Genomic DNA, 22722 nt, shown 5'->3' with positions numbered 1-22722 from the left:
GGAGGATGTTCATTCAGTTGTTTAATTTTGTAGAAAAAAGCAGATCACAGACATGACACAAAACCAAAGTCATTTCAAATGGCAACTTTCTGGCTTTAAGAAACACTATAAGAAATCAAGAAAAAAAATTGTGGCAGTCAGTAACGGTTACTTTTTAGACCAAGCAGAGGAAAAAAATATGGAATCACTAAATTCTGAGGAAAAAATTAAGGAATCATGATAAACAAAAGAACGCTCCAACACAACACTAGTATTTTGTTGCACCACCTCTGGCTTTTATAACAGCTTGCAGTCTCTGAGGCATGGACTTAATGAGTGACAAACAGTACTCTTCATCAATCTGGCTCCAACTTTCTGTGATTGCTGTTGCCAGATCAGCTTTGCAGGTTTTAGCCTTGTCATAGACCATTTTCTTCAACTTCCACCAAAGATTTTCAATTGGATTAAGATCCGGACTATTTGCAGGCCATGACATTGACCCTATGTGTCTTTTTGCAAGGAATGTTTTCACAGTTTTTGCTCTATGGCAAGATGCATTATCATCTTGAAAAATGATTTCATCATCCCCAAACATCCTTTCAACAGATGGGATAAGAAAAGTGTCCAAAATATCAACGTAAACTTGTGCATTTATTGATGATGTAATGACAGCCATCTCCCCAGTGCCTTTACCTGACATGCAGCCCCATATCATCAATGACTGTGGAAATTTACATGTTCTCTTCAGGCAGTCATCTTTATAAATCTCACTGGAATGGCACCAAACAAAAGTTCCAGCATCATCATCTTGCCCAATGCAGATTCGAGATTCATCACTGAATATGACTTTCATCCAGTCATCCACAGTCCACGATTGCTTTTCCTTAGCCCATTGTAACCTTGTTTTTTTCTGTTTAGGTGTTAATGTGGCTTTTGTTTAGCTTTTCTGTATGTAAATCCAATTTCCTTTAGGTAGTTTCTTACAGTTCGGTCACAGACGTTGACTCCAGTTTCCTCCCATTCGTTCCTCATTTGTTTTGTTGTGCATTTTCAATTTTTGAGACATATTGCTTTAAGTTTTCTGTCTTGACGCTTTGATCTCTTCCTTGGTCTACCAGTATGTTTGCCTTTAACAACCTTCCCATGTTGTTTGTATTTGGTCCAGAGTTTAGACACAGCTGACTGTGAACAACCAACATCTTTTGCAACATTGCGTGATGATTTACCCTGTTTTAAGAGTTTCATAATCCTCTCCTTTCATGTCAGTCCACTTGGTGCAACAGCTCTCCAAGGTGTGATCACTCCTTTTTAGATGCAGACTAACGAGCAGATCTGATTTGATGCAGGTGTTAGTTTTGGGGATGAAAATTTACAGGGTGATTACATAATTTATTCCTCAGAATTGAGTGAGTCCATATTTTTTTCCCTCTGCTTGGTCTAAAAAAGTAACCGTTACTGACTACCACAATTTTTTTCTTGATTTCTTATAGTGTTTCTTAAAGCCAGAAAGTTGCCATTTGAAATTACTTTAGATTTGTGTCATGTCTGTGATCTGCTTTTTTTCTACAAAATTAAACAACTGAATGAACATCCTCTGAGGCCGGTGATTCCATAATTTTTGCCAGGGGTTGTATTAGCAGATATGAACACGCTGAGGCTCAGTGGGCTTCCTGTGCAATTTGTTCAGGTAACGCTGAAACGCAGTTCTGTGTATCACATGACAGGGGTCCAATGTTTACCAATCCCCCCCCCCCCCCCACACACACAAAATCCAGTCCCTCTAAAAACAAAAATTAGGTGACTTAATGTATCTCTACCTGCCTAATTGTCTGTGTGTCTGTAAGTCTGTGTGCCTACCTGCCTTCAACACACTATGTTTGCGTTGTGTCTCATATCCGTCATGTCTGTGTTTTTGGTCTGTCCTGCACATGCATTTGTTGCAGTGCGTGTGGGAATGGGTGGACAAGCAAGCAAGAAAAAAAGACAGCGAGGGAGCGAAAGTGACCGTGTTTGCATCAGGGAGTGTATGTGCCACAAAGAACGATGGCGGAAAAAAAAAAAAAAACAGATACAGATGATTTTTGGAGCAAAACAAAGAGAATGTGGCCGTGATTATAAGCAGAAAAGTGCTGTATGATGTACAGTTGTCAGTCAAAAAATAAGCAGGTATTCGACCACCAATTTGAGCTTTCATTGTGTTGTGCCCAATCATGTTTTTCTGTGAATTTCTTTCTTTTTTCACATCTACAATGAATAAGTGCACTGTGCTGTTATTAATCACGGTGACAGGGCATGACAATGTGATTACTGATGATTTTATTGGCCATTCAGTTGCATTTCAGCTCCAACACCCATCCAGAATAGACCTGGTGCGGATTTGCTGGGTCGTTATCAAGATGAAAACCTGATTTGTAAAGAAGGAAAAAAAATAAAAATAAAACGTGTTTCTGATAATGTATTCAGTTCAATTTTTCATTGATTTACAGCAGACCACCCAAAAAACAATCACCCAGAATAGTCAGATTATATTCCATAGTTGAATCAATTTGGTAGTTAATTTATTTTTTAAATGTATTTTTTAAAGTGAAAAGTCCTCACAGTTTACTTCATTAACTTATTTTTGTAAGTAATTTGATAATCTAATCCAATTACATTTTTTTCCACAAATCTGTGGTTAATTTTGTGAGATTTCAGACCTTATAATATCGGGGTAATATTTGACCGTTTCACATTAAGATGTATTACTCTGCGCCCTGACTGGTGTTCTGACGAGATGTTATTCCTGTCCACAGGCCAGCCCTCCATGCAACTGCGCATGCATGCACAATATTGTCGGGACGCAGAACTGTGGATTTATGCGACGAGACACACAATTCAACAGAACACCGGCAACGGATGCTGGTAGCTTTTAGCACTTAGCTTTTAGCGCTGTTAGCTGAGAGCGAGAGAAAGTCGCGTACCGGTGACGCCGCAGAAATGGGTGAATTTAAGATACCATACGAAGTTATTGATGTGGATTCTGATACAGAATTACCATTTCACATTTGATTGATTACTCCATGCCCTGATCACTGTTGGAGCGATGCTGCCTCGACGGTAAGCCTAGCCGACGGAATTACCGTCAAGGCAGCGTCACTCCAACAGCGATTGCTCCAACAGCAATCATTTGCGATGTTATACAGTTGTAAATTGACCTTTAAAACGGCTATTTGCGACCGTATAACAGCATGAACATCTGCAAATCATCAGACACAACAAGGTTATTCCCTAATTGAACAGGTTTTAATTGATTTAAAATGATCACATTAAGAGTGTCTAAAACATATGCAAGAAAAGATATAGTGCTGATCTGGTGCAAATAAAAACTATCAAATTTTGATAAAGTTTAATAAAATTCAGGTGAGCAAAATATACCTTTTTCTAAAAAAAAAACAATGTAATGTAGTTTGAAGTAAATTGCCAAACAACAATACAAAAAAATAATACAAGTAATGATAATAACAACAACACACTGTCACCATGTGATTGTTAATTACAGGTAAGTGACAGCACCACGTGTTAGCTAACCAGCATAGCCTAGTTGCTACAATAGCTCTTGATTGTAGTGTATGGCAGCATCCATAGACACAGAATTCTGCAGAACTGTTGATTTCCTACAGAAGACGATAGTTAGGTTGCGTGCCGCATTACATAGGTTAAAATGTGGTTAATGACACTGAACAAACATTCATAGATGCTGTATTTTGATTTTTGAGAAAATATGAGGGTTGGGACGAGTAATGAAAATCATTAGTCGACTAGTCGGGTATCATTAGTCATTGATGGGTCAACTAGTCTTTGAGTAAATTTGACATTGAATAATAAGCCAATTTAGAATCTTCATGGTGAAACTCAAACATGACATTTAATTAAACGAATATAAGCACAAAGCATTTACTAGGCATAGACTACCGGTCTGATGTGACTAATTCACCCACCAAGGTTCACACACTAAATTCAGTGAGTGAAGGGTGGCAGCTCTAGCAGGTCTGTACTTTTAAGGGTTATAAATGAACTTATTACATGGCGTTCGACTAGTCAACTAATAAATAGTTGACTAGTCGTAGTTGACGATTATGACTAGTCATGCTAGCCCTAGAAAATATGGACTCATAAAATCAGTTATTTCAACTTTTGTTGTTTTTATGCATCACTTAGGAATTCTTGATGTCTAAAGTGTTTGGTGCATTTTGAAACTGTGAGATAGCACCATTTTTTCTGGCTGGGATATAGATACGCCTGGTATGAAAATTTTGGAAGGAATAGTCACTTTTCATAAAAAACTGCAAGAACATCATTGTATTTTGCCTCTTTGAAATCTTCATAAGCTGATCGGGGCTGTACTGACTTTAAGGTTGACAACTTCTTGCTACGTTTCAGTGTGCTGAAAAAGTCAAAGCAGTCAGCAGTCATGGAGATACAGGAAAGGGGAGCCTGTGAATGGACTGATCTGACTTTGGTACTTTGAACCCTGAAGTACTGGACTTATAACTGTTGTGTGTTGGGGGCTGTGGCTGGATATTTTGGTGTTCTTTTCTTTTCTTTGCTCTTCAGGTGGCATGCGCACTGATTTGTCTGTGGAGAAGGTGCTGGCTGAAGAATCCTTCACCCTCATCAACATCATGTGCAGCACCTGTGAATGGTGCTCACATGCAGCCTTAAAGACTTTCAGCTGAAGCAGATAATTGGATGGTGTTCTGCATTTAAGTCATGTGTGATTCAAGCAGAACTGCCGGGAACTCGACCTTGTGATGTTCGATTGTGAGACGCTGAGGACCGCGCCTGGGTTTGACACATCGAGCCCGTGAAGCAAGGAAGGGTGAGGGACACATGCTGTCAGCACACATCAAAGGTGATTAAGTGGTTGACTAATTGTTGATAGTAACTTGGTGTTTTGTTACACAGTATACTTGAATTGTGATGAGAATTGTGCAGCTTGCTTCTCACTGCTGTGGCGTGCGGATAAGTGATCCTCCACCTGTTGTGAGAAGCTGCTTATTTGCATAAAGTTAAAAATATATACAGACCTGAATGTGTTGCTGATAGCGTGTGTCTTTTTGAAAGATATTGTTGTAACTGCTGACTTACCTCACCTCTTCTTTGCTTCACAGAGAGTCAGTTTGTCGTGTCCACCTGGGGGGTGTTTGGCAGTGGTAGTGGGTCCAGGAGCGCCGGGCTTTGATCCTTACGGGCGCTGGAAAGCGTGCCAACAGTCACTCCACCAGAAAGACGTCGTGTTAGTTTGTACACATTATTATGCACCAAAGAGGGTGAAAAATAAATTGTTTTGTTTTGGAACCGCTTTCTGGTAATTTTTAGCGCTGGGTTCCGTCTGACACAGGTCCGCTCCTCAACCCGCGTCGACACATAATAGTAGTTCCCGGCCATTCCATAATGGACCCAGTAGCAGAAGCGGTTCCTTTTGCCGAAAAAGATCAAGAACACTTGGAGAAAATATGGGAGCAATTACAGCATCTCGCAAACCAAATTAAACAAACAGACGCCCGTGTTACGGAGCTTGCAGCGCAAGCCGTTCCGCTTCCTGCTGCTCCAGCTGTGGCACCATCGATACTAGTGCAGATAACTCCGTCACCCAGAGATTCGGCGTCCGAACCGATTGTTTGTCGTCTGGAGCCTTGTACAGTGATGCAATGTTCTCTGGTTTCTGCTCAGTCAGGTTGGAGTGCCGCCGCTTTACGAGGAATGTTTGTAGATGGGTTAAATGAGTCATTAAAAGATGAGCCGGCAGTCCGTGACGAGCCAAACGATTTAGATGAGCTAATATCGTTGGTGATTCGTCTAGATGATCGGATGAAGGAGCGTGGACGCGAGAGAGGGCGGCCGTCAGAGCGGGTTTTTTCATCTCGGGGCTTTCCCCGACACAGATCCGGGCCGCCTCTTCTTCGCCCCACTGAAGCTCCTCCGACGGGACCTCTGGCTCCTCCTGTTGACGAGCCCATGCAGCTCGGACGAGCAGAGATTACTGTATTGCCCCGACATGTAAGCGTCAAGAGAAATAATGGTGACGTATCTCCAGGTGTTCTGGGACAGGCACCATCACACACACACAAAAAAAATCTAGCACGAGTAAATGTTTTGTTTTCTTTAAATAGGGGTTAGAACTGTATGGGGAGTCAGAGGCGTATCTGGTGGAGTGATTGTTAGGCGGTTAGAAGTCCGCCTGGGCTCACTTAATTGTTAATTTTTTTATGTGTTTTTAGGTATTTTCTGTTTGGGTTGTTGGGTCATTTTATTTTGTTGTTTTTTTTATTTCTCTACATCCCTAACCCCAACCTCACTTGCCCCAAGACCGTTTGTCTTGTGGGTTGTGGGGTGGTGCAGGTTGGTCACGCTGAGCATTCTCAGAAGACCCCTGCACCTGGGGGGGGGGGGGGGGGGGGGTGTTAGAGGCGTTTTTCTTGGTTTGGTTAGGGCCCGGTTCCACTCCAGCCTCGGTGAGCTTTTGTACCGTTCGTCATTGGTGTTGCCGGGGTGTGGTGCAGCGGAGACTTACCTCAGTCGGAGGGGTGGGCCGATCTGTTGCCGTTCGCCATTTCGGTAGTTCCACCCCTCCCGAGAGGCTGGGGTATGGTCGAGTTGGGGCACCGGACGTATTTCCGGTTCTCTGCTGCGCCTTGGGGTTGGAGCTGGGTTAGTTTTTTCCTGTTCCCTTCTCCGGCTTAATGTTTTGAGCCGTTCGCCAAAGTTGAGCCGCCGAGGGGCTCTGGGAGGGACCCGGGGTCTTTTGGGGTGCCGGGGAGGGTAACAGGGTTTGCGGTCGTTTTATATCCCCCCGGGGTTGTTTTTGGTAGTCCTCCGGGGGTTGATTTTTGATTTTGTTCTGTTTCCTTCCGGGTTCCACCTCCAGGGTTGATGGGATGGTCCTCTGGGGGGGAATTGGCTTGGGGCCAACTAGCCAAGTGTGACCGGGTCTGGGGTTCCGGGGTTGTGGGGAGGGTACCTCCTGGGGTTGATGGTACGGTCCTCTGGGGGGCGCCGTTTGCTCCATGTACACCTGGGGACCTTTGTGGGATTATGGTTCTGGCTGTTCCTCCTGGAACTGGCGATGAAGGCCTTCTGGGGGGGGTTGGGCTCTGCAGGTCATTCTGGGCGGGTTGTTTGTTATTTTTCTTTTATGCATTTACGTTTGTATTGTGTTTGTGGGGCTGTGTTGGGTTTTTGCGTTTGGGAGTTTTTCTTTTCTTCCCGGGGTTTGATGGGACGGTCCCCTGGGGAGGTTTTGGGTGGGTTTTAAGTTTTTTTTTTTCTGTGTGTTGAATTGTACTGGGGAATGTTTTGGGGCTTTTGTTGATGCCAGCCGGCCTTCCAGCTGCGGTGCCTGTCCTGCTGTCTGTGGTGGACCTTGGGAGCGTGGTGCTGTCTGCTTCCTGACGTGGACCCCGGAGGGAGGTGCTGTTCTCGGGCCTGGTCTGTTCGGTCGCCGGGAGGCTTCCCGTTGATGGGGGGGTACTGTTGTGTGTTGGGGGCTGTGGCTGGATATTTTGGTGTTATTTTCTTTTCTTTGCTCTTCAGGTGGCATGCACACTGATTTGTCTGTGGAGAAGGTGCTGGCTGAAGAATCCTTCACCCTCATCAACATCATGTGCAGCACCTGTGAATGGTGCTCACATGCAACCTTAAAGACTTTCAGCTGAGGCAGATAATTAGATGGCGTTCTGCGTTTAAGTCATGTGTGATTCAAGCAGAACTGCTGGGAACTCGACCTTGTGATGTTCGTTTGTGAGACGTTGAGGATCGCGCCTGGGTTTGACACATCGAGCCCGTGAAGCAAGGAAGGGTGAGGGACACATGCTGTCAGCACACATCAAAGGTGATTAAGTGGTTGACTAATTGTTGATAGTAACTTGGTGTTTTGTTACACAGTATACTTGAATTGTGATGAGAATTGTGCAGCTTGCTTCTCACTGCTGTGGCGTGCAGATAAGTGATCCTCCACCTGTTGTGAGAAGCTGCTTATTTGCATAAAGTTAAAAAAGATACAGACCTGAATGTGTTGCTGATAGCGTGTGTCTTTTTGAAAGATATTGTTGTAACTGCTGACTTACCTCACCTCTTCTTTGCTTCACAGAGAGTCAGTTTGTCGTGTCCACCTGGGGGGTGTTTGGCGGTGGTAGTGGGTCCAGGAGCGCCGGGCTTTGATCCTTACGGGCGCTGGAAAGCGTGCCAACAGTCACTCCACCAGAAAGACGCCGTTTTAGTTTGTACACATTATTATGCACCAAAGAGGGTGAAAAATAAATTGTTTTGTTTTGGAACTGCTTTCTGGTAATTTTTAGCGCTGGGTTCCGTCTGACGCAGGTCCGCTCCTCAACCCGCGTCGACACATAACAAGAACCTGCTAAACCAGACCCATAATTCACTTTGCAAATAATTTTGCTTTGAAAAAGGGTCTGGTCCCCCTCTCATTCATGGTCATGGCCAATCATAATTGTTTATCTTGTATGGGATCGGCTTTATGTGGTGACTCATTGAGGAGCGTAGCTGATATGGAATGATGTGGAAGCTGGAATGAAACAGCTCTTACTTCTGTTTTGAATGACCTGGAAAATATCTTCTGTAAAAGAAGACTAGTGGAAACTCTAAAAGCCGTCCTTTGTGAGAAAAACAACTGGATTCAGGAAAGGTTTCATTTATTAGCCGTTGTTGCTCTCCCTCCATCACGTTTCGTTACTCTGATTGGTTGTATACGAGGTCTGTCAATAAAGCAACGGTCCTTTTTTATTTTTTTCAAAAACTATATGGATTTCATTCATATGTTTTTACGTCAGACATGCTTGAACCCTCGTGCGCATGCATGAGTTTTTCCACGCCTGTCGGTGACGTCATTTGCCTGTGAGCACTCCTTGTGGGAGGAGTCGTCCAGCCCCTCGTCGGAATTCCTTTGTCTGAGAAGTTGCTGAGAAACTGGCGCGTTGTGTGATCAAAATTTTTTCTAAACCTGTGAGACACATTGAAGTGGACAGGGTTCAAAAAATTAAGCTGGTTTTCTCTGAAAATCTTAACGGCTGATGAGAGATTTTGAGGTGATTCTGTCGCTTTAAGGACTTCCCACGGTGCAAGACGTCGCGCAGCGCTCTCAGCCGCCGTCGTCAGCCTGTTCAAGCTGAAAACCTCCACATTTCAGGCTCTATTGATCCAGGACGTCGTGAGAGAACAGAGAAGTTTCAGAAGAAGTCGGTTTCAGCATTTTATCCGGATATTCCACTGTTAAAGGAGATTTTTTTAATGAAAGACGTGCGGACGGGTCCGCGCGTCGGGACACAGCCGCCGCGACGCTCCGCCACAGGAAAAACACCTCTGTTGAAAGCCTTAAGGACAAGTTGGAACATGTCCTGCTGTTAAACAATTTCTCATATACTCACTCCACTGAAAGCCATCAAAAGCCGCCTGGATTTTACAAATGGTTATCAACACAGAGGTGTTTTTCCTGTGCCGCCGCACTGCGTCGGCTGCGTCCCGACGCGCGGACCCGTCCACACGTCTTTCATTAAAAAAATCTCCTTTAACAGTGGAATATCCGGATAAAATGCTGAAACCGACTTCTTCTGAAACTTCTCTGTTCTCTCACGACGTCCTGGATCAATAGAGCCTGAAATGTGGAGGTTTTCAGCTTGAAACAGGCTGACGACGGTGGCTGAGAGCGCTCACCTCAAAATCTCTCATCAGCCGTTAAAATTTTCACTGAAAACCAGCTTAATTTTTCGAACCGTGTCCACTTCGATGTGTCTCACAGGTTTAGAAAAAATTTTGATCAAACAACGCGCCAGTCTCTCAGCATCTTCTCAGACAAAGGAATTCCGACGAGGGGCTGGACGACTCCTCCCACAAGGAGTGCTCACAGGCGAATGACGTCACCGACAGGCGTGGAAAAACTCACGCATGCGCACGAGGGTTCAAGCATGTCTGACGTAAAAACATATGAATGAAATCCATATAGTTTTTGAAAAAAATAAAAAGGACCGTTACTTTATTGACAGCCCTCATATGTCTGTCCAATAACGTGCAGTGGCAGTTTTCTCTGCGTCTGATGGTACTGCCCCCTGACTTCAGTACTTTTAGCACCTAGGTCTTCAATTTAAATCAGTCATTTTGATCATTTTGAGAACTTACCAAATAATGTCACATATTCAGGTCCTTTGTTTCTTTTATGTAAATGGACAGATCTGCATGTAAAGTTATGCTTTTTAGGAAATAGACACAACAACAGGTCAGGGAGTGTGTGCTGGTGCTGCATGTCACTGCATCCACCACACTATGGAAACCCCATGGGTCCTGGATGGCAACAACCAATGCAGACAGCTGGTCCATCTCATTTCTTAAAAGCAACCATATCATTGCAGCCAGGTGGAATGTGGCTATGTCCTTGGCCTTTTCCAGTTGCTTGACACTACAACACTGAGTAATAATGGATCATGCCCAGAGAAACGCACCAGATGACCAAAACATCATTGTACCAATCCCTCACAATGCAAGCGGTACGGTGGGGATACTACTGCTACTACTACTACTACTACTAATAATAATAATGATAATAATATTGTAGTGGAGCAGTGGCTTAGTGGGTGGCACTGTTGCCTCACAGTGAGAAGGTCCCGGGATCACGTCCCACCTAGTCCTTTCTGTGTGAAGTGTTTGTATGGGTTTGGCATAGTCACACTTCCAAAGACATACTGGTTTGGTGAATTGGAAACTTTAAATTGATAGTAGGGATTGGCTATATGTGCCCTGCAACTGTCCAGAATGTACCACACCTCTTGCCTAATGACAGCTGGGTTAGGTGGGTTCAAACAATGGAAGGATGGATGTTGTGCTTTGGAATAATAGATGCGAGGGGTGACTGTGATGTTTGGAGCCTGCCAGACCCAGAAAAAGTATAGGGCGTGGTTCTCCATCTTTTGCATTCTGGGAAATGAACTTTTCTCAAAATTGCACCCAAAATGTCTCTTGGTGCCACTCCACCATGAAGCTGTGATTGGTGATGCAACATGGAAAAATCACAGCAAGACAAATTTTATTGTCTTGTTTTGGTGGCTTCCCTTTCCCCTAGTCTATTTCTTTCAAGGTCAGGGCTATACTGTTTGTATTTCTTAATGATCAATGTAAAGACATATTCTGTAACTTGGAAATGGTAATCTATTCATCCCATGTCATGTTCAAAAAGTAAAAGTAATGATATGCATTATGCCCAATTACGTATTGGGCATAATGTTTTGAATGGGCATTACTTATAAAATGAGGAACTCTGTGTAAAAGTTCCCATAATTCATAAATGGTTAATGGTATATTTTGTGAAACAGCTTGAATTAAAGCTGAAAGCCAACACTACAAAGACATATTCATTGTTTCATTTTATGTCCGCTGTGGTGGTCCACTGAGGCAAAAAAAAATTACAAAAGGTACATCATTGTCCAAATACTTATGAACCTGATTATATATAAGTCAAATAAGTCTGTTGAAAGATCTACAAGACATGTATGAGTTTAAAAACTGACTGGAAAAAAACTAATCCAATCCAAGTCCTCAATAAATGCATCTAATGAATGAGATCAGTTACTTGGTCGTTTGGGGTTTGCACACAACAAATACTTTATTCTGTTCTCTACTTTAGTTTCTGTTCAAATATCAGTTTTCTGAACATGTCTGACGACAAGTTCTTCCAGAACAATCATATTTATCAAAATCCCGGAGAGGTCAGAAGAGGTTTTAACAGAGGCCGTACCTGTTGATGAGAACTGAAGTCAGCTGAGAGACCACAAACTGTAACTTCACTTCTCTTCAACAATCAGTTTATTTATCCCAGAGGGGCAATCTGAGTCTCGGGGGGCTGCAACACCGATGCACTGTCAGTGCTGTGCAGATTAGCATAGTGCACCGTAAAACTATATTTTGTCCCTTTCTGCTTTATTCTGTATGACTCCAAAATGAAACCTGTGGTGTAGACTGGTACCCACATTGGCTCCACCAAAAGCACTTCCTGTTGTTGAGCTTGATCTCAATTTGTTTAGTGCTGGTTTTCAGTTGGTAACTTCATCATGTGTTTTCTAAATATCACACCATCTACTGTGACCTCAGGACTTCCTGTCCAGACTCTTGTTCTTTGCTAGCACTGTTTCGACTCACGTCAACCATGGGAATCTCCTCGGGACCTGGTCCAGGGTGGTTGGGCCCATTGGCCAGCATGCGGGTGGGTTGTTCCAAACACTGATTCTGGTTCTGGTGTAGGTGACTCTGCATCTTCTTCCTCCGCTTTCTGCAAGGATGATGTTGAGGGAAACATAATTAATCTGGCAAAAGTGCTAACCTAGAGACTGTGGGTGATACTCCCTTGGTACCGAGTATAATTACTCTTTAAAAATTCCTTCTATTTCTTTCCTCAGCTTTCATTATTTCTCATCATAGCTCTTCGCTCAGTGCATAATCGTTTTATGCTCGTAGTATCAACACAGTGCTGTGGCATCCTCTGTATTACACACCTTTTGACTAGCAAGGAACTAAACTCATATATCTGACAAGTGTAATATATTACACAGACCTCCATTTCATACACATTTTAGTCTAACATTTCTTGCTGAGTTGAAAACATATCAAATTAAAAATATAAGATCTGTGAATAAACTTTTTTGATTTCTTACTTATCATTTGCAATCTCACAAACTTTAAAATTTTAAGATTATGACTTCCCCAGATTTTTAAATCCCCATTCATTTTTATTTAAAATAGATCAGGTCAGGTTTGGGAGCACACGCTGATGCAGTACAGTACTGGCATCCATGGACACCTGTTTAAGGTCCTCATGACACCATTAGCTCCTCTCAGGCATCTCAGTCTCAAAGGTCTAATATGTGTTGCGCCTTCTGTTTTTTTTTTCTTGTTAGACTGGGAAAAGCAGATGGTCACCCCACTGAATCTGGTCTGCTTTAGGTTTCTTTCTGCATTCAAAAATGAGTTTTTCCTTACCACTGTTGCCAGTGTGCTTTCATGGGGTGGGTAAGGTCTGGACCTTACGCATGTGTAGTACTTTGCGGTGTTATGATTTGGTGCTATATAAATAAACTGAATTTAATTTCAGTTTGCATTAACAATAATCCTTACATTTGGTTTGTCCAATTACCTCTGACCTCTGATCATGGAGCAGATATGTACAAAATAGCTGTAATTCCTAAATAATTAATTTGATTTTTTATTAATTTGCTTGAGCGAAAGCAAGCAGGTGAGTCTGTGGCATAGGTATTGTAATCGCAATATTTACAAATAGGCCGATGTCGCCGACCGAACGGTCCCCTCTAAAAATTGGTCCACCCTGCCTTCACTGTGCATGCATCTGAGACTGACTGAGTCTGACTCTCTACACCCAAAGCAATCAAAGGGAATAATGTGATTATTAACCATCAGATGACAAAGTAAAACCACTTAAATCACTTTAAAGTCAGTTTGAAGCAGAAACGAGGCCATTTTAAGCAGAAACGTGGCGATAATCGATGATTCACTACTGTCGCACCGAAATGACGTAGGTGGAGCAGCAGCACGTGAGACTCAGACATGCTGCTGTGGCGCTCTGATCGGTCCCCCATCTTTTATGATGAAATACAACCCCAATTCCAATGAAGTTGGGACATTGTGTAAAATTTAAATAAAAACAGAATACAATGATTTGCAAATCCTCTCCAATCTATATTCAATTGAATACACCACAAAGACAAGATATTTAATGTTCAAACTGATAAACTTTTTTGGTTTTGTGCAAATATTTGGTCATTTTGAAATGGATGCCTGCAACACGTTTCAAAAAGCTGGGACAGTGGTATGTTTACCACTGTGTTACTTCACCTTTCCTTCTAACAACACTCAATAAGCATTTGGGAACTGAGGACACTAATTGTTAAAGCTTTGTAGGTGGAATTCTTTCCCATTCTTGCTTGATGTATGACTTCAGTTGTTCAACAGTCCGAGGTCTCCTTTGTCTCTTTTACTATGAAGTCACGCTGTTGTAACACGTGCAGAATGTGTCTTGGCATTGTCTTGCTGAAATAAGCAGGGACGTCCCTGAAAAAGACGTTGCTTGGATGCAGCATGTGTTGCTCCAAAACCTGGATGTACCTTTCAGCACTGATGGTGTCATCACAGATGCTGGCTTTTGAACTTTGCGCTGGTAACAATCTGGATGGTCTTTTTCCTCTTTTGTCTGGAGGACACGACGTCCATGATTTCCAAAAACAATTTGAAATGTGAAGTCATCAGACCACAGCACACTTTTCCACTTTGCGTCTGTCCATTTCAAATGAGTTCGGGTCCAGAGAAGGTGGCGGTGCTTCTGGATGTTGTTGATGTATGGCTTTCACTTTGCATGGTAGAGATTTAACTTGCACTTGTAGATGTAGTGACAAACTGTGTTAATGGACAATGGTTTTCTGAAGTGTTCCTGAGCCCACACAGTAAGATCCTTTACACAATGATGTTAGTTTTTAATGCAGTGCCACCTGAGGGATCGAAGGTCACGGGCATTCAACGTTGGTTTTTGGCCTTGCCGCTAATGTGCAGAATGTTCTCCAGATTGTAGTAGATGATGGAATACATAAATTCCTTGCAACTGAACGTTGAGAAATATTGGTCTTAAGCTGTTGGACTAATTTTTTCACACAGTTGTTCACAAAGTGGTGATCCTCACCCCATCTTTGCTTGTGAATGGCTGAGACTTTTGGGGATGCTCCTTTTTGGGGAAAGAATTCCACCTACAAAGCTTCAACAATTATTGTTCTCAGTTCCCAAACAACCTCCCTGAGCCTGGTTCTGCTGGAGGTTTCTTCCTGTTAAAAGGGAGTTTTTCCTTCCCACTGTCGCCAAGCGATGGCTCATAGGGGGTCGTTTTGACCGTTGGGGTTTTTCTGTAATTATTGTATGGCCTTGCCTTACAATATAAAGTGCCTTGGGGCAACTGTTTGTTGTGATTTGGCGCTATATAAATAAAATTGATTTGATTTGATTTGATTTATTGAGTGTTGTTAGAAGGAAAGGTGATGTAACACAGTGGTAAACATAACACTGTCCCAGCTTTTTTGAAACGTGTTGCAGGCATCCATTTGAAAATGAGCAAATATTTGCATAAAAACAATAAAGTTTATCAATTTGAACATTAAATATCTCATCTTTGTGGTGTATTCAATTGAATATAGGTTGAAGGGGATTTGCAAACCATTGTATTCTGTTTTTATTTACATTTTACATAATGTCCCAACTACATTGGAATTGGGGTTGTAATGCTGAATTTATGTGGAAATGATTGTTGTACAAAAGCTTCAGATATCTGTCGCTGAGATAGACGATGACTGGAGAGCAGTTGGAAGCAGAAATGAGGCAATAATTGGTGAACTGCTGCTGATGCGCAGAAATGACGCATGGGCAGTAAAGGCAGGGCGGACCGATTTTTAGGGCCCCTTCACACATAGTGCGAATTTGGTCAATTTGCGCATAAAGTGCGCATGAAGCAGGAATCGTATGCAAAAAGTTGTTGGGAAGGTGTCGTAGCACGGACCCACAACAGGGGGCGCAAATGAACGGACAATGAGTAAGCCAAAAGGTAACAATTTACTGTTGTGACAATACACAACTAAATGTACAGAAATTGCAAAGTCAATGAACACCAGGTGACGTGTGGGCAGGCTCGAAGATAGAAGACCCCGACGAGAGAGAGACCGCGTCCCACACGGCCTCCACCACCAACGGTCTGAAGAACACCGGAGCCGCCAAGTCCCGAATCCCCAGGTGACCTCTGTCTTCGGCTGTCGACCCTGGTACTGCTGGCAGAAAGCAGAAAAAAGATGAATGAGTGTAAATCCTTACACTCAGTGGTCTACAGTCTGTGCACAGTTAGGAGGAGAACCTCCACCTCCGAATCACACACTCGTGCAGCTCCTAGTGTGACCACTTATCTGTAGCGCGGTTGTCGTCGTCACGCTCCACGCCACTTCCCAGATAAGGGTGAACACCACAGGATACCGGCTGCAACAGAAGTTCAGAATCCTACACAACGTGTTAATCAGCAGAGAAAGTACCTCACGGTAGTCGATTTCTCAGCGAGGAGGTGGAGTCCCGATCCGGCTTTTAAGATGGTGATGATGATGATGAACGAGTGACAGCTGGTGCAGGGGATGAATGACAGCTGTCACTTCTTCAGGGTCCGGCTCCCTCTCGTGCTTGGAGCCCGCACTCCAAGCAGGGCGCCCTCTGGTGGTGGTGGGCCAGCAGTACCTCCTCTTCAGCGGCCCACACAACAGGACCCCCCCCTCAACGGGCGCCTCCTGGCGCCCGACCAGGCTTGTCCGGGTGTCGTCTGTAGAAATCGGCCAGGAGGGCCGGGTCCAGGATGAAGCTCCTCTTCACCCAGGAGCGTTCCTCAGGTCCATACCCCTCCCAGTCCACCAGATATTGGAACCCCCGGCCCTTACGACGGACGTCCAGGAGCCTGCGGACCATCCAAGCAGGTTCCCCGTCGATGAGCCGGGCAGGAGGCGGCGTAGGTCCAGGTGCACAGAGGGGCGAGGTGTGGTGAGGCTTTATACGGGACACGTGGAATACCGGGTGGATCCGCAGTGAAGCTGGGAGTTGGAGCTTCACTGCGGCCGGGTTGATGATCTTGAGGATTGGGAAGGGTCCGATGTATCTGTCTTTCAGTTTGGGGGAGTCCACACAGAGGGGAATGTCCTTGGTCGAGAGCCACACCTCCTGCCCGGGCTGGAACGTGGGGGCCGGGGACCGTCGGCGGTCTGCCTGGGACTTGGCCCTCGTCCGGGCCTTTAACAGGGCAGAGCGGGCGGTCCGCCACACCCGGCGACATCTCCGAAGGTGGGCCTGGACCGAGGGCACACCGACCTCTCCCTCCACCAGCGGGAATAATGGGGGCTGGTACCCCAAACACACCTCAAAAGGGGAGAGGCCGGTAGCAGACGAAACTTGGCTGTTGTGGGCATACTCGATCCAGGCCAGATGGTGACTCCAGGCCGCCGGATGTGCGGAGGTGACACACCGAAGGGCCTGCTCCAACTCCTGGTTGGCCCGCTCTGCCTGGCCGTTGGTCTGGGGGTGGTACCCGGACGAGAGACTCACGGTGGCCCCCAGCTCCTTGCAGAAACTCTTCCACACCTGTGAAGAGAACTGGGGACCACGATCCGAGACGATGTCTGACGGTATCCCATGCAGCCGCATGACGTGGTGGACCAGGAGGTCTGCCGTCTCCTGGGCCGTCGGGAGCTTCGGGAGGGCCACGAAGTGGGCCGCCTTGGAGAACCGGTCCACTATCGTGAGGATTACGTTGTTGCCCTGGGACGGCGGGAGGCCCGTGATGAAATCCAGGCCAATGTGAGACCAGGGGCGATGAGGCACCGGCAGGGGTTGGAGGAGGCCCGTCGTCCTCCGATGGTCTGCCTTGCCCCTGGCGCAGATGGTACAGGCCTGGATGTAGTCCCGGACATCGGTTTCCAGGGACGCCCACCAGAAGCGCTGCTGGACTACTGCCACGGTCCTACACACTCCGGGATGACAGGAGAGCTTGGACCCGTGACAGAAGTCCAATACGGCAGCTCTTGCCTCTGGTGGGACGTGCAGTCTGTCCTTGGGGCCAGTCCCCGGGTCCGGGCTCCTGGTCAGGGCCTCCCGGACGGTCTTCTCCACGTCCCAGGTAAGGGCGGCCACGACAGTGGACTCGGGGATGATGGTCTCGGTGGGGTTCGACAGCCCCGCTTTGGCTTCTTCTTCGTGCACCCGGGACAAGGCGTCTGATTTTTGGTTCTTGTTCCCGGGGCGGTATGTAATCCGGAAGTCAAAGCGCCCGAAGAACAGAGACCAGCGGGCTTGCCTGGGGTTCAGCCGCTTGGCGGTCCGGATGTACTCCAGGTTCCGATGGTCAGTGAAAACCGTGAAGGGCAACGAAGCCCCCTCCAGCAGGTGTCTCCACTCTTCAAGAGCCTCCTTCACCGCAAGAAGTTCCCGATTGCCAACGTCATAGTTCCGTTCAGCTGGGGTCAACCTGCGGGAATAAAAGGCACAAGGATGGAGAACCTTATCAGCCTCCACGCTCTGGGACAGCACGGCTCCTATCCCTGAGTCAGAGGCGTCCACTTCTACTACGTACTGGCGATCAGGATCAGGCTGCACCAGAACTGGCGCAGTCGAGAACCGGCGTTTCAACTCCTGGAACGCGGCTTCGCACCGATCCGACCAGGCAAAGGGGACCTTGGTGGAGGTCAGGGCAGTCAGGGGGCTAACTACCTGACTGTAACCTTTGATGAACCTCCTGTAAAAATTTGCAAAACCGAGGAACTGCTGTAGTTTCCTGCGGCTTGTTGGTTGGGGCCAATCTCTCACCGCCGCAACCTTAGCCGGATCAGGGGCGACGGAGTTGGAGGAGATGATGAACCCCAGGAAGGACAAAGAAGTGCGGTGGAACTCGCACTTCTCGCCCTTCACAAACAGCCGGTTCTCCAACAACCGCTGTAGGACCTGACGTACATGCTGGACATGGGTCTCAGGATCCGGAGAAAAGATGAGTATATCGTCCAGATATACGAAGACGAACCGATGCAGGAAGTCCCGCAAGACGTCATTTACCAAAGCTTGGAACGTCGCGGGGGCGTTAGTGAGGCCGAACGGCATGACCAGGTACTCGAAGTGACCTAACGGGGTGTTGAATGCCGTCTTCCATTCGTCTCCCTTCCGGATCCGAACCAGGTGGTACGCATTTCTAAGATCCAATTTCGTAAAGATTTGGGCTCCATGCAGGGGCGTGAACACTGAATCCAACAGAGGTAACGGGTATCGGTTGCGAACCGTGATCTCGTTCAGCCCTCTGTAATCAATGCATGGACGGAGTCCGCCGTCTTTCTTGCCCACAAAAAAGAAACCAGCGCCCATCGGGGAGGTGGAGTTCCGGATCAGCCCGGCAGCTAAGGAGTCCCGGATGTAGGTCTCCATTGATTCGCGTTCCGGACGTGAGAGGTTGTACAACCTACTGGACGGGTACTCAACGCCCGGGACTAAATCGATGGCACAATCATACGGCCGGTGCGGAGGAAGAGTGAGCGCCAGATCTTTGCTGAAAACGTCAGCAAGATCGTGGTACTCCTCTGGCACCGCCGATAGATTGGGGGGGACTGTGACCTCCTCATTAGCTGTAGCGCCGGGGGGAACCGAGGATCCTAAACACTCCCGGTGGCAGGCTTCGCTCCACTGCGTCACAACCCCGGACAGCCAATCAACCCGGGGATTGTGCTTCACCATCCATGGAAAGCCCAAAATCACTCGGGAGGTAGATGGTGTTACATGGAACACTATCTCCTCCCTGTGATTCCCAGACACAACCAATGTCACTGGTTGTGTCTGATGTGTGATCAATGGAAGCAGGGTGCCATCTAGTGCTCGCACCTGCAATGGTGCCGGCAGAGCCACCAGAGGGAGCCCTACTTCCCTTGCCCATCTGCTGTCCAGCAGATTCCCCTCTGACCCCGTGTCTATCAGTGCTGGGGCGTGAAGGGTTAACTCCTCACAAAGGATTGTTACTGGGATTCGTGCCGATCTGCGGGGTCTTTCCGCGTGTGTGTTATGGCCCACCCTTAGCCCAGATTCTAAGGACGGGCGTTGTAATGACCGTTCAGGGCAGTCCCTCTGCATATGCTCACAAGAGCCGCAGACAAAACACTCCCCGCGGGCCAGTCTCCTTTGTCTGTCACTTAATTTTACTTTGGCCCTGCTCGTGTCCATAGCCTCCTCAGCAGGGGGAGCTGTAGCCCCACGGGGCCCTCTGGCAGTGAAGCGTGGGGACAACGTCTTATCGGAACCGGAAGGGGGAGGGACGGCTCGTACCCGGTCACGCCCCCCGGCCTGCTCCCGACGATGCTCAGTCAAACGGTTGTCTAAGCGTATAACCAAATCGACAAGCCCGTCAAAATCCCGCGGTTCCTCCTTCGCCAGTAGGTGCTCCTTGAGGACCGGTGACAGTCCATTTACGAAGGCGGCGCGGAGCGCAACGTTATTCCAGCCGGACCTCGCTGCCGCGATGCGGAAGTCGACTGCATACTCGGCTGCGCTACGGCGCCCCTGTCTTATCGACAGCAGCACGTTTGAAGCAGTCTCGCCTCTGTTAGGATGATCAAACACTTGTTTGAACTCCCGTACAAACCCAGCATAAGACGTTAGGAGCCGTGAGTTCTGCTCCCAAAGCGCCGTAGCCCATGCGCGTGCCTCTCCTCGAAGCAGATTGATAACATAAGCTACCCGGCTAGCATCTGAGGCGTACATGACGGCGCTGTGAAAAGACGAGCGAACACTGCATGAGGAAGTCTGCGCACGTCTCGACACAGCCCCCGTACGGCTCCGGAGGGCTTATGTAAGTTTCAGGGGATGGTGGGGGGGTTTGTTGAACGACCAGTGGTACGTCTGATTCAGGCCCAGGACCAGCCAGAGGAGGAGCTGCAGCAGCGCCCTGATCGTGCGCTTCCACCCTGGCGGCGAGAGCCTCCACTCTCCGATTAAGGAGGACATTCTGCTCGGTCACTAAATCCAACCGAGCCGTGAAGGCGGTTAAGATCTGCTGCAGCTCACTCAACACGCCTCCCGCTGACGCCTGCGCTCCTGGCTCTGCCATTGGCCGTTCACGCTCGAGCTGACGCCCCTCGGAATCCATGACGATTGGCCGAGAAATCCTGTTGGGAAGGTGTCGTAGCACGGACCCACAACAGGGGGCGCAAATGAACGGACAATGAGTAAGCCAAAAGGTAACAATTTACTGTTGTGACAATACACAACTAAATGTACAGAAATTGCAAAGTCAATGAACACCAGGTGACGTGTGGGCAGGCTCGAAGATAGAAGACCCCGACGAAAGAGAGACCGCGTCCCACACGGCCTCCACCACCAACGGTCTGAAGAACACCGGAGCCGCCAAGTCCCGAATCCCCAGGTGACCTCTGTCTTCGGCTGTCGACCCTGGTACTGCTGGCAGAAAGCAGAAAAAAGATGAATGAGTGTAAATCCTTACACTCAGTGGTCTACAGTCTGTGCACAGTTAGGAGGAGAACCTCCACCTCCGAATCACACACTCGTGCAGCTCCTAGTGTGACCACTTATCTGTAGCGCGGTTGTCGTCGTCACGCTCCACGCCACTTCCCAGATAAGGGTGAACACCACAGGATACCGGCTGCAACAGAAGTTCAGAATCCTACACAACGTGTTAATCAGCAGAGAAAGTACCTCACGGTAGTCGATTTCTCGGCGAGGAGGTGGAGTCCCGATCCGGCTTTTAAGATGGTGATGATGATGATGAACGAGTGACAGCTGGTGCAGGGGATGAATGACAGCTGTCACTTCTTCAGGGTCCGGCGCCCTCTCGTGCTTGGAGCCCGCACTCCAAGCAGGGCGCCCTCTGGTGGTGGTGGGCCAGCAGTACCTCCTCTTCAGCGGCCCACACAACAAAAGTGTAGAATCGTAGCTGCTTCCAACACCTCGTACACCTGTTGCTACAACTATTTGTGCTCACCAGCGGCTGAAAGACGGAATGTGTCCTGTGCGAGCCCATTGAACCCTCTCGCGGCAGGTGTCATCCAAATTCCAGCTGACACGCACGAACATGTAACACCGCTTGCATGGCACTGAGAAAATGTGTGGCCATTCGTACTATTATTACAAAAACAGTCAGCAGACGATCACTGTCGAGCTGGATGTGAAATTTTTCTAAGTGCTCCACAACTGTGAAGTTGCCGAGTGCACATGTGGCATGCCAGAGTGTCGGCTCTCCCGACAACATGTGTGCATGTGTTTTGCACACTCCCCCCAGCCCCTACAACACATCTGTGCATGTGGTTCGTGCCCCCCACAGGCGAGGCATCTCCCATCTGATCACAGTGACATCTTGGTCTCTGCACTGACAGGACAGGGGGCGTGGCTGGCTGCCCACAGCTGTTGAGACATCTCCAGTCCTGGACATCATAGCTGCAGCACACGCCCCATGTTTTGATAGACATGTGCGTGTGTGTGCTTGTGTGGAAATACATAAAAAACATATGTCGCTTTTGCAATTGGAGGAGAAACAGACCGTCACTCCGTTTGGACATGCAGCAGGTGATCTGAATGTCACATCTGACAGGACAGGCGTGTCTGGCCATTAGGGCTGTGAGCGGCGCACCGTAGAACCAGAGCAAACCAACAGTATAACAAATACACCACTTTCAGTCACATATCAGCAGAAATACACCATAACAAACGCCCTTTTGTCAGTTATCACAGCGCTTTTTTCTTTTTTTAGAAAATACTTTTGTCTACTTGTTGATTTTACCCATTTCATGCTCCTGTTACAAGACAGTGATTGTAGCACAGTGGTAAAGTTTCTGTCTGGTAATCAGAGCGTGCGGGTTTGAATCCCGTGGTATTTTTTTTTCTTTTTATTTAACCAGGGTTATTTTACTGTGGGCTTCTATATTGCATCCCCTTTTATGTATTATTTATATCAACCCAGTGATATTCACTAATTATACAGTTGGTTTTTATTTTATTTTCCTCCACATCAGCGGCACAATCTGGTGCAGCACGTCCCATGGTACGCAGTGCGAGCAGCTGCACCTGCTCACACTGTGTTCCTGTTTGAAAGACACCGTCCTGTGCATGAACCGTTGCACAGACATTGTGCACACCTGCCCGTCA

The 22722-nt window shown here is 47.0% G+C and overlaps 1 protein-coding gene across 1 annotated transcript in view; it reads right to left on the bottom strand.

Annotated features, from left to right (window-relative positions):
* LOC117520008 (pro-neuregulin-2, membrane-bound isoform-like) overlaps nt 1–22722 on the bottom strand; it is a 447661-nt gene that overhangs the window by 48640 nt on the left and 376299 nt on the right. Inside the window, exon 9 of the mRNA XM_034181302.1 lies at nt 12160–12289. Within this exon, the coding sequence (XP_034037193.1) occupies nt 12160–12289 (130 nt within the window). The remainder of the gene's footprint in view (nt 1–12159; nt 12290–22722) is intronic.

Source organism: Thalassophryne amazonica, chromosome 11 (assembly GCF_902500255.1).
Source record: "Thalassophryne amazonica chromosome 11, fThaAma1.1, whole genome shotgun sequence".
Classification (NCBI taxonomy): Eukaryota; Metazoa; Chordata; class Actinopteri; order Batrachoidiformes; family Batrachoididae; genus Thalassophryne; species Thalassophryne amazonica.
Note: the sequence above shows the minus strand (reverse complement) of the source record. Positions and strands in the feature narration are given on the sequence as shown.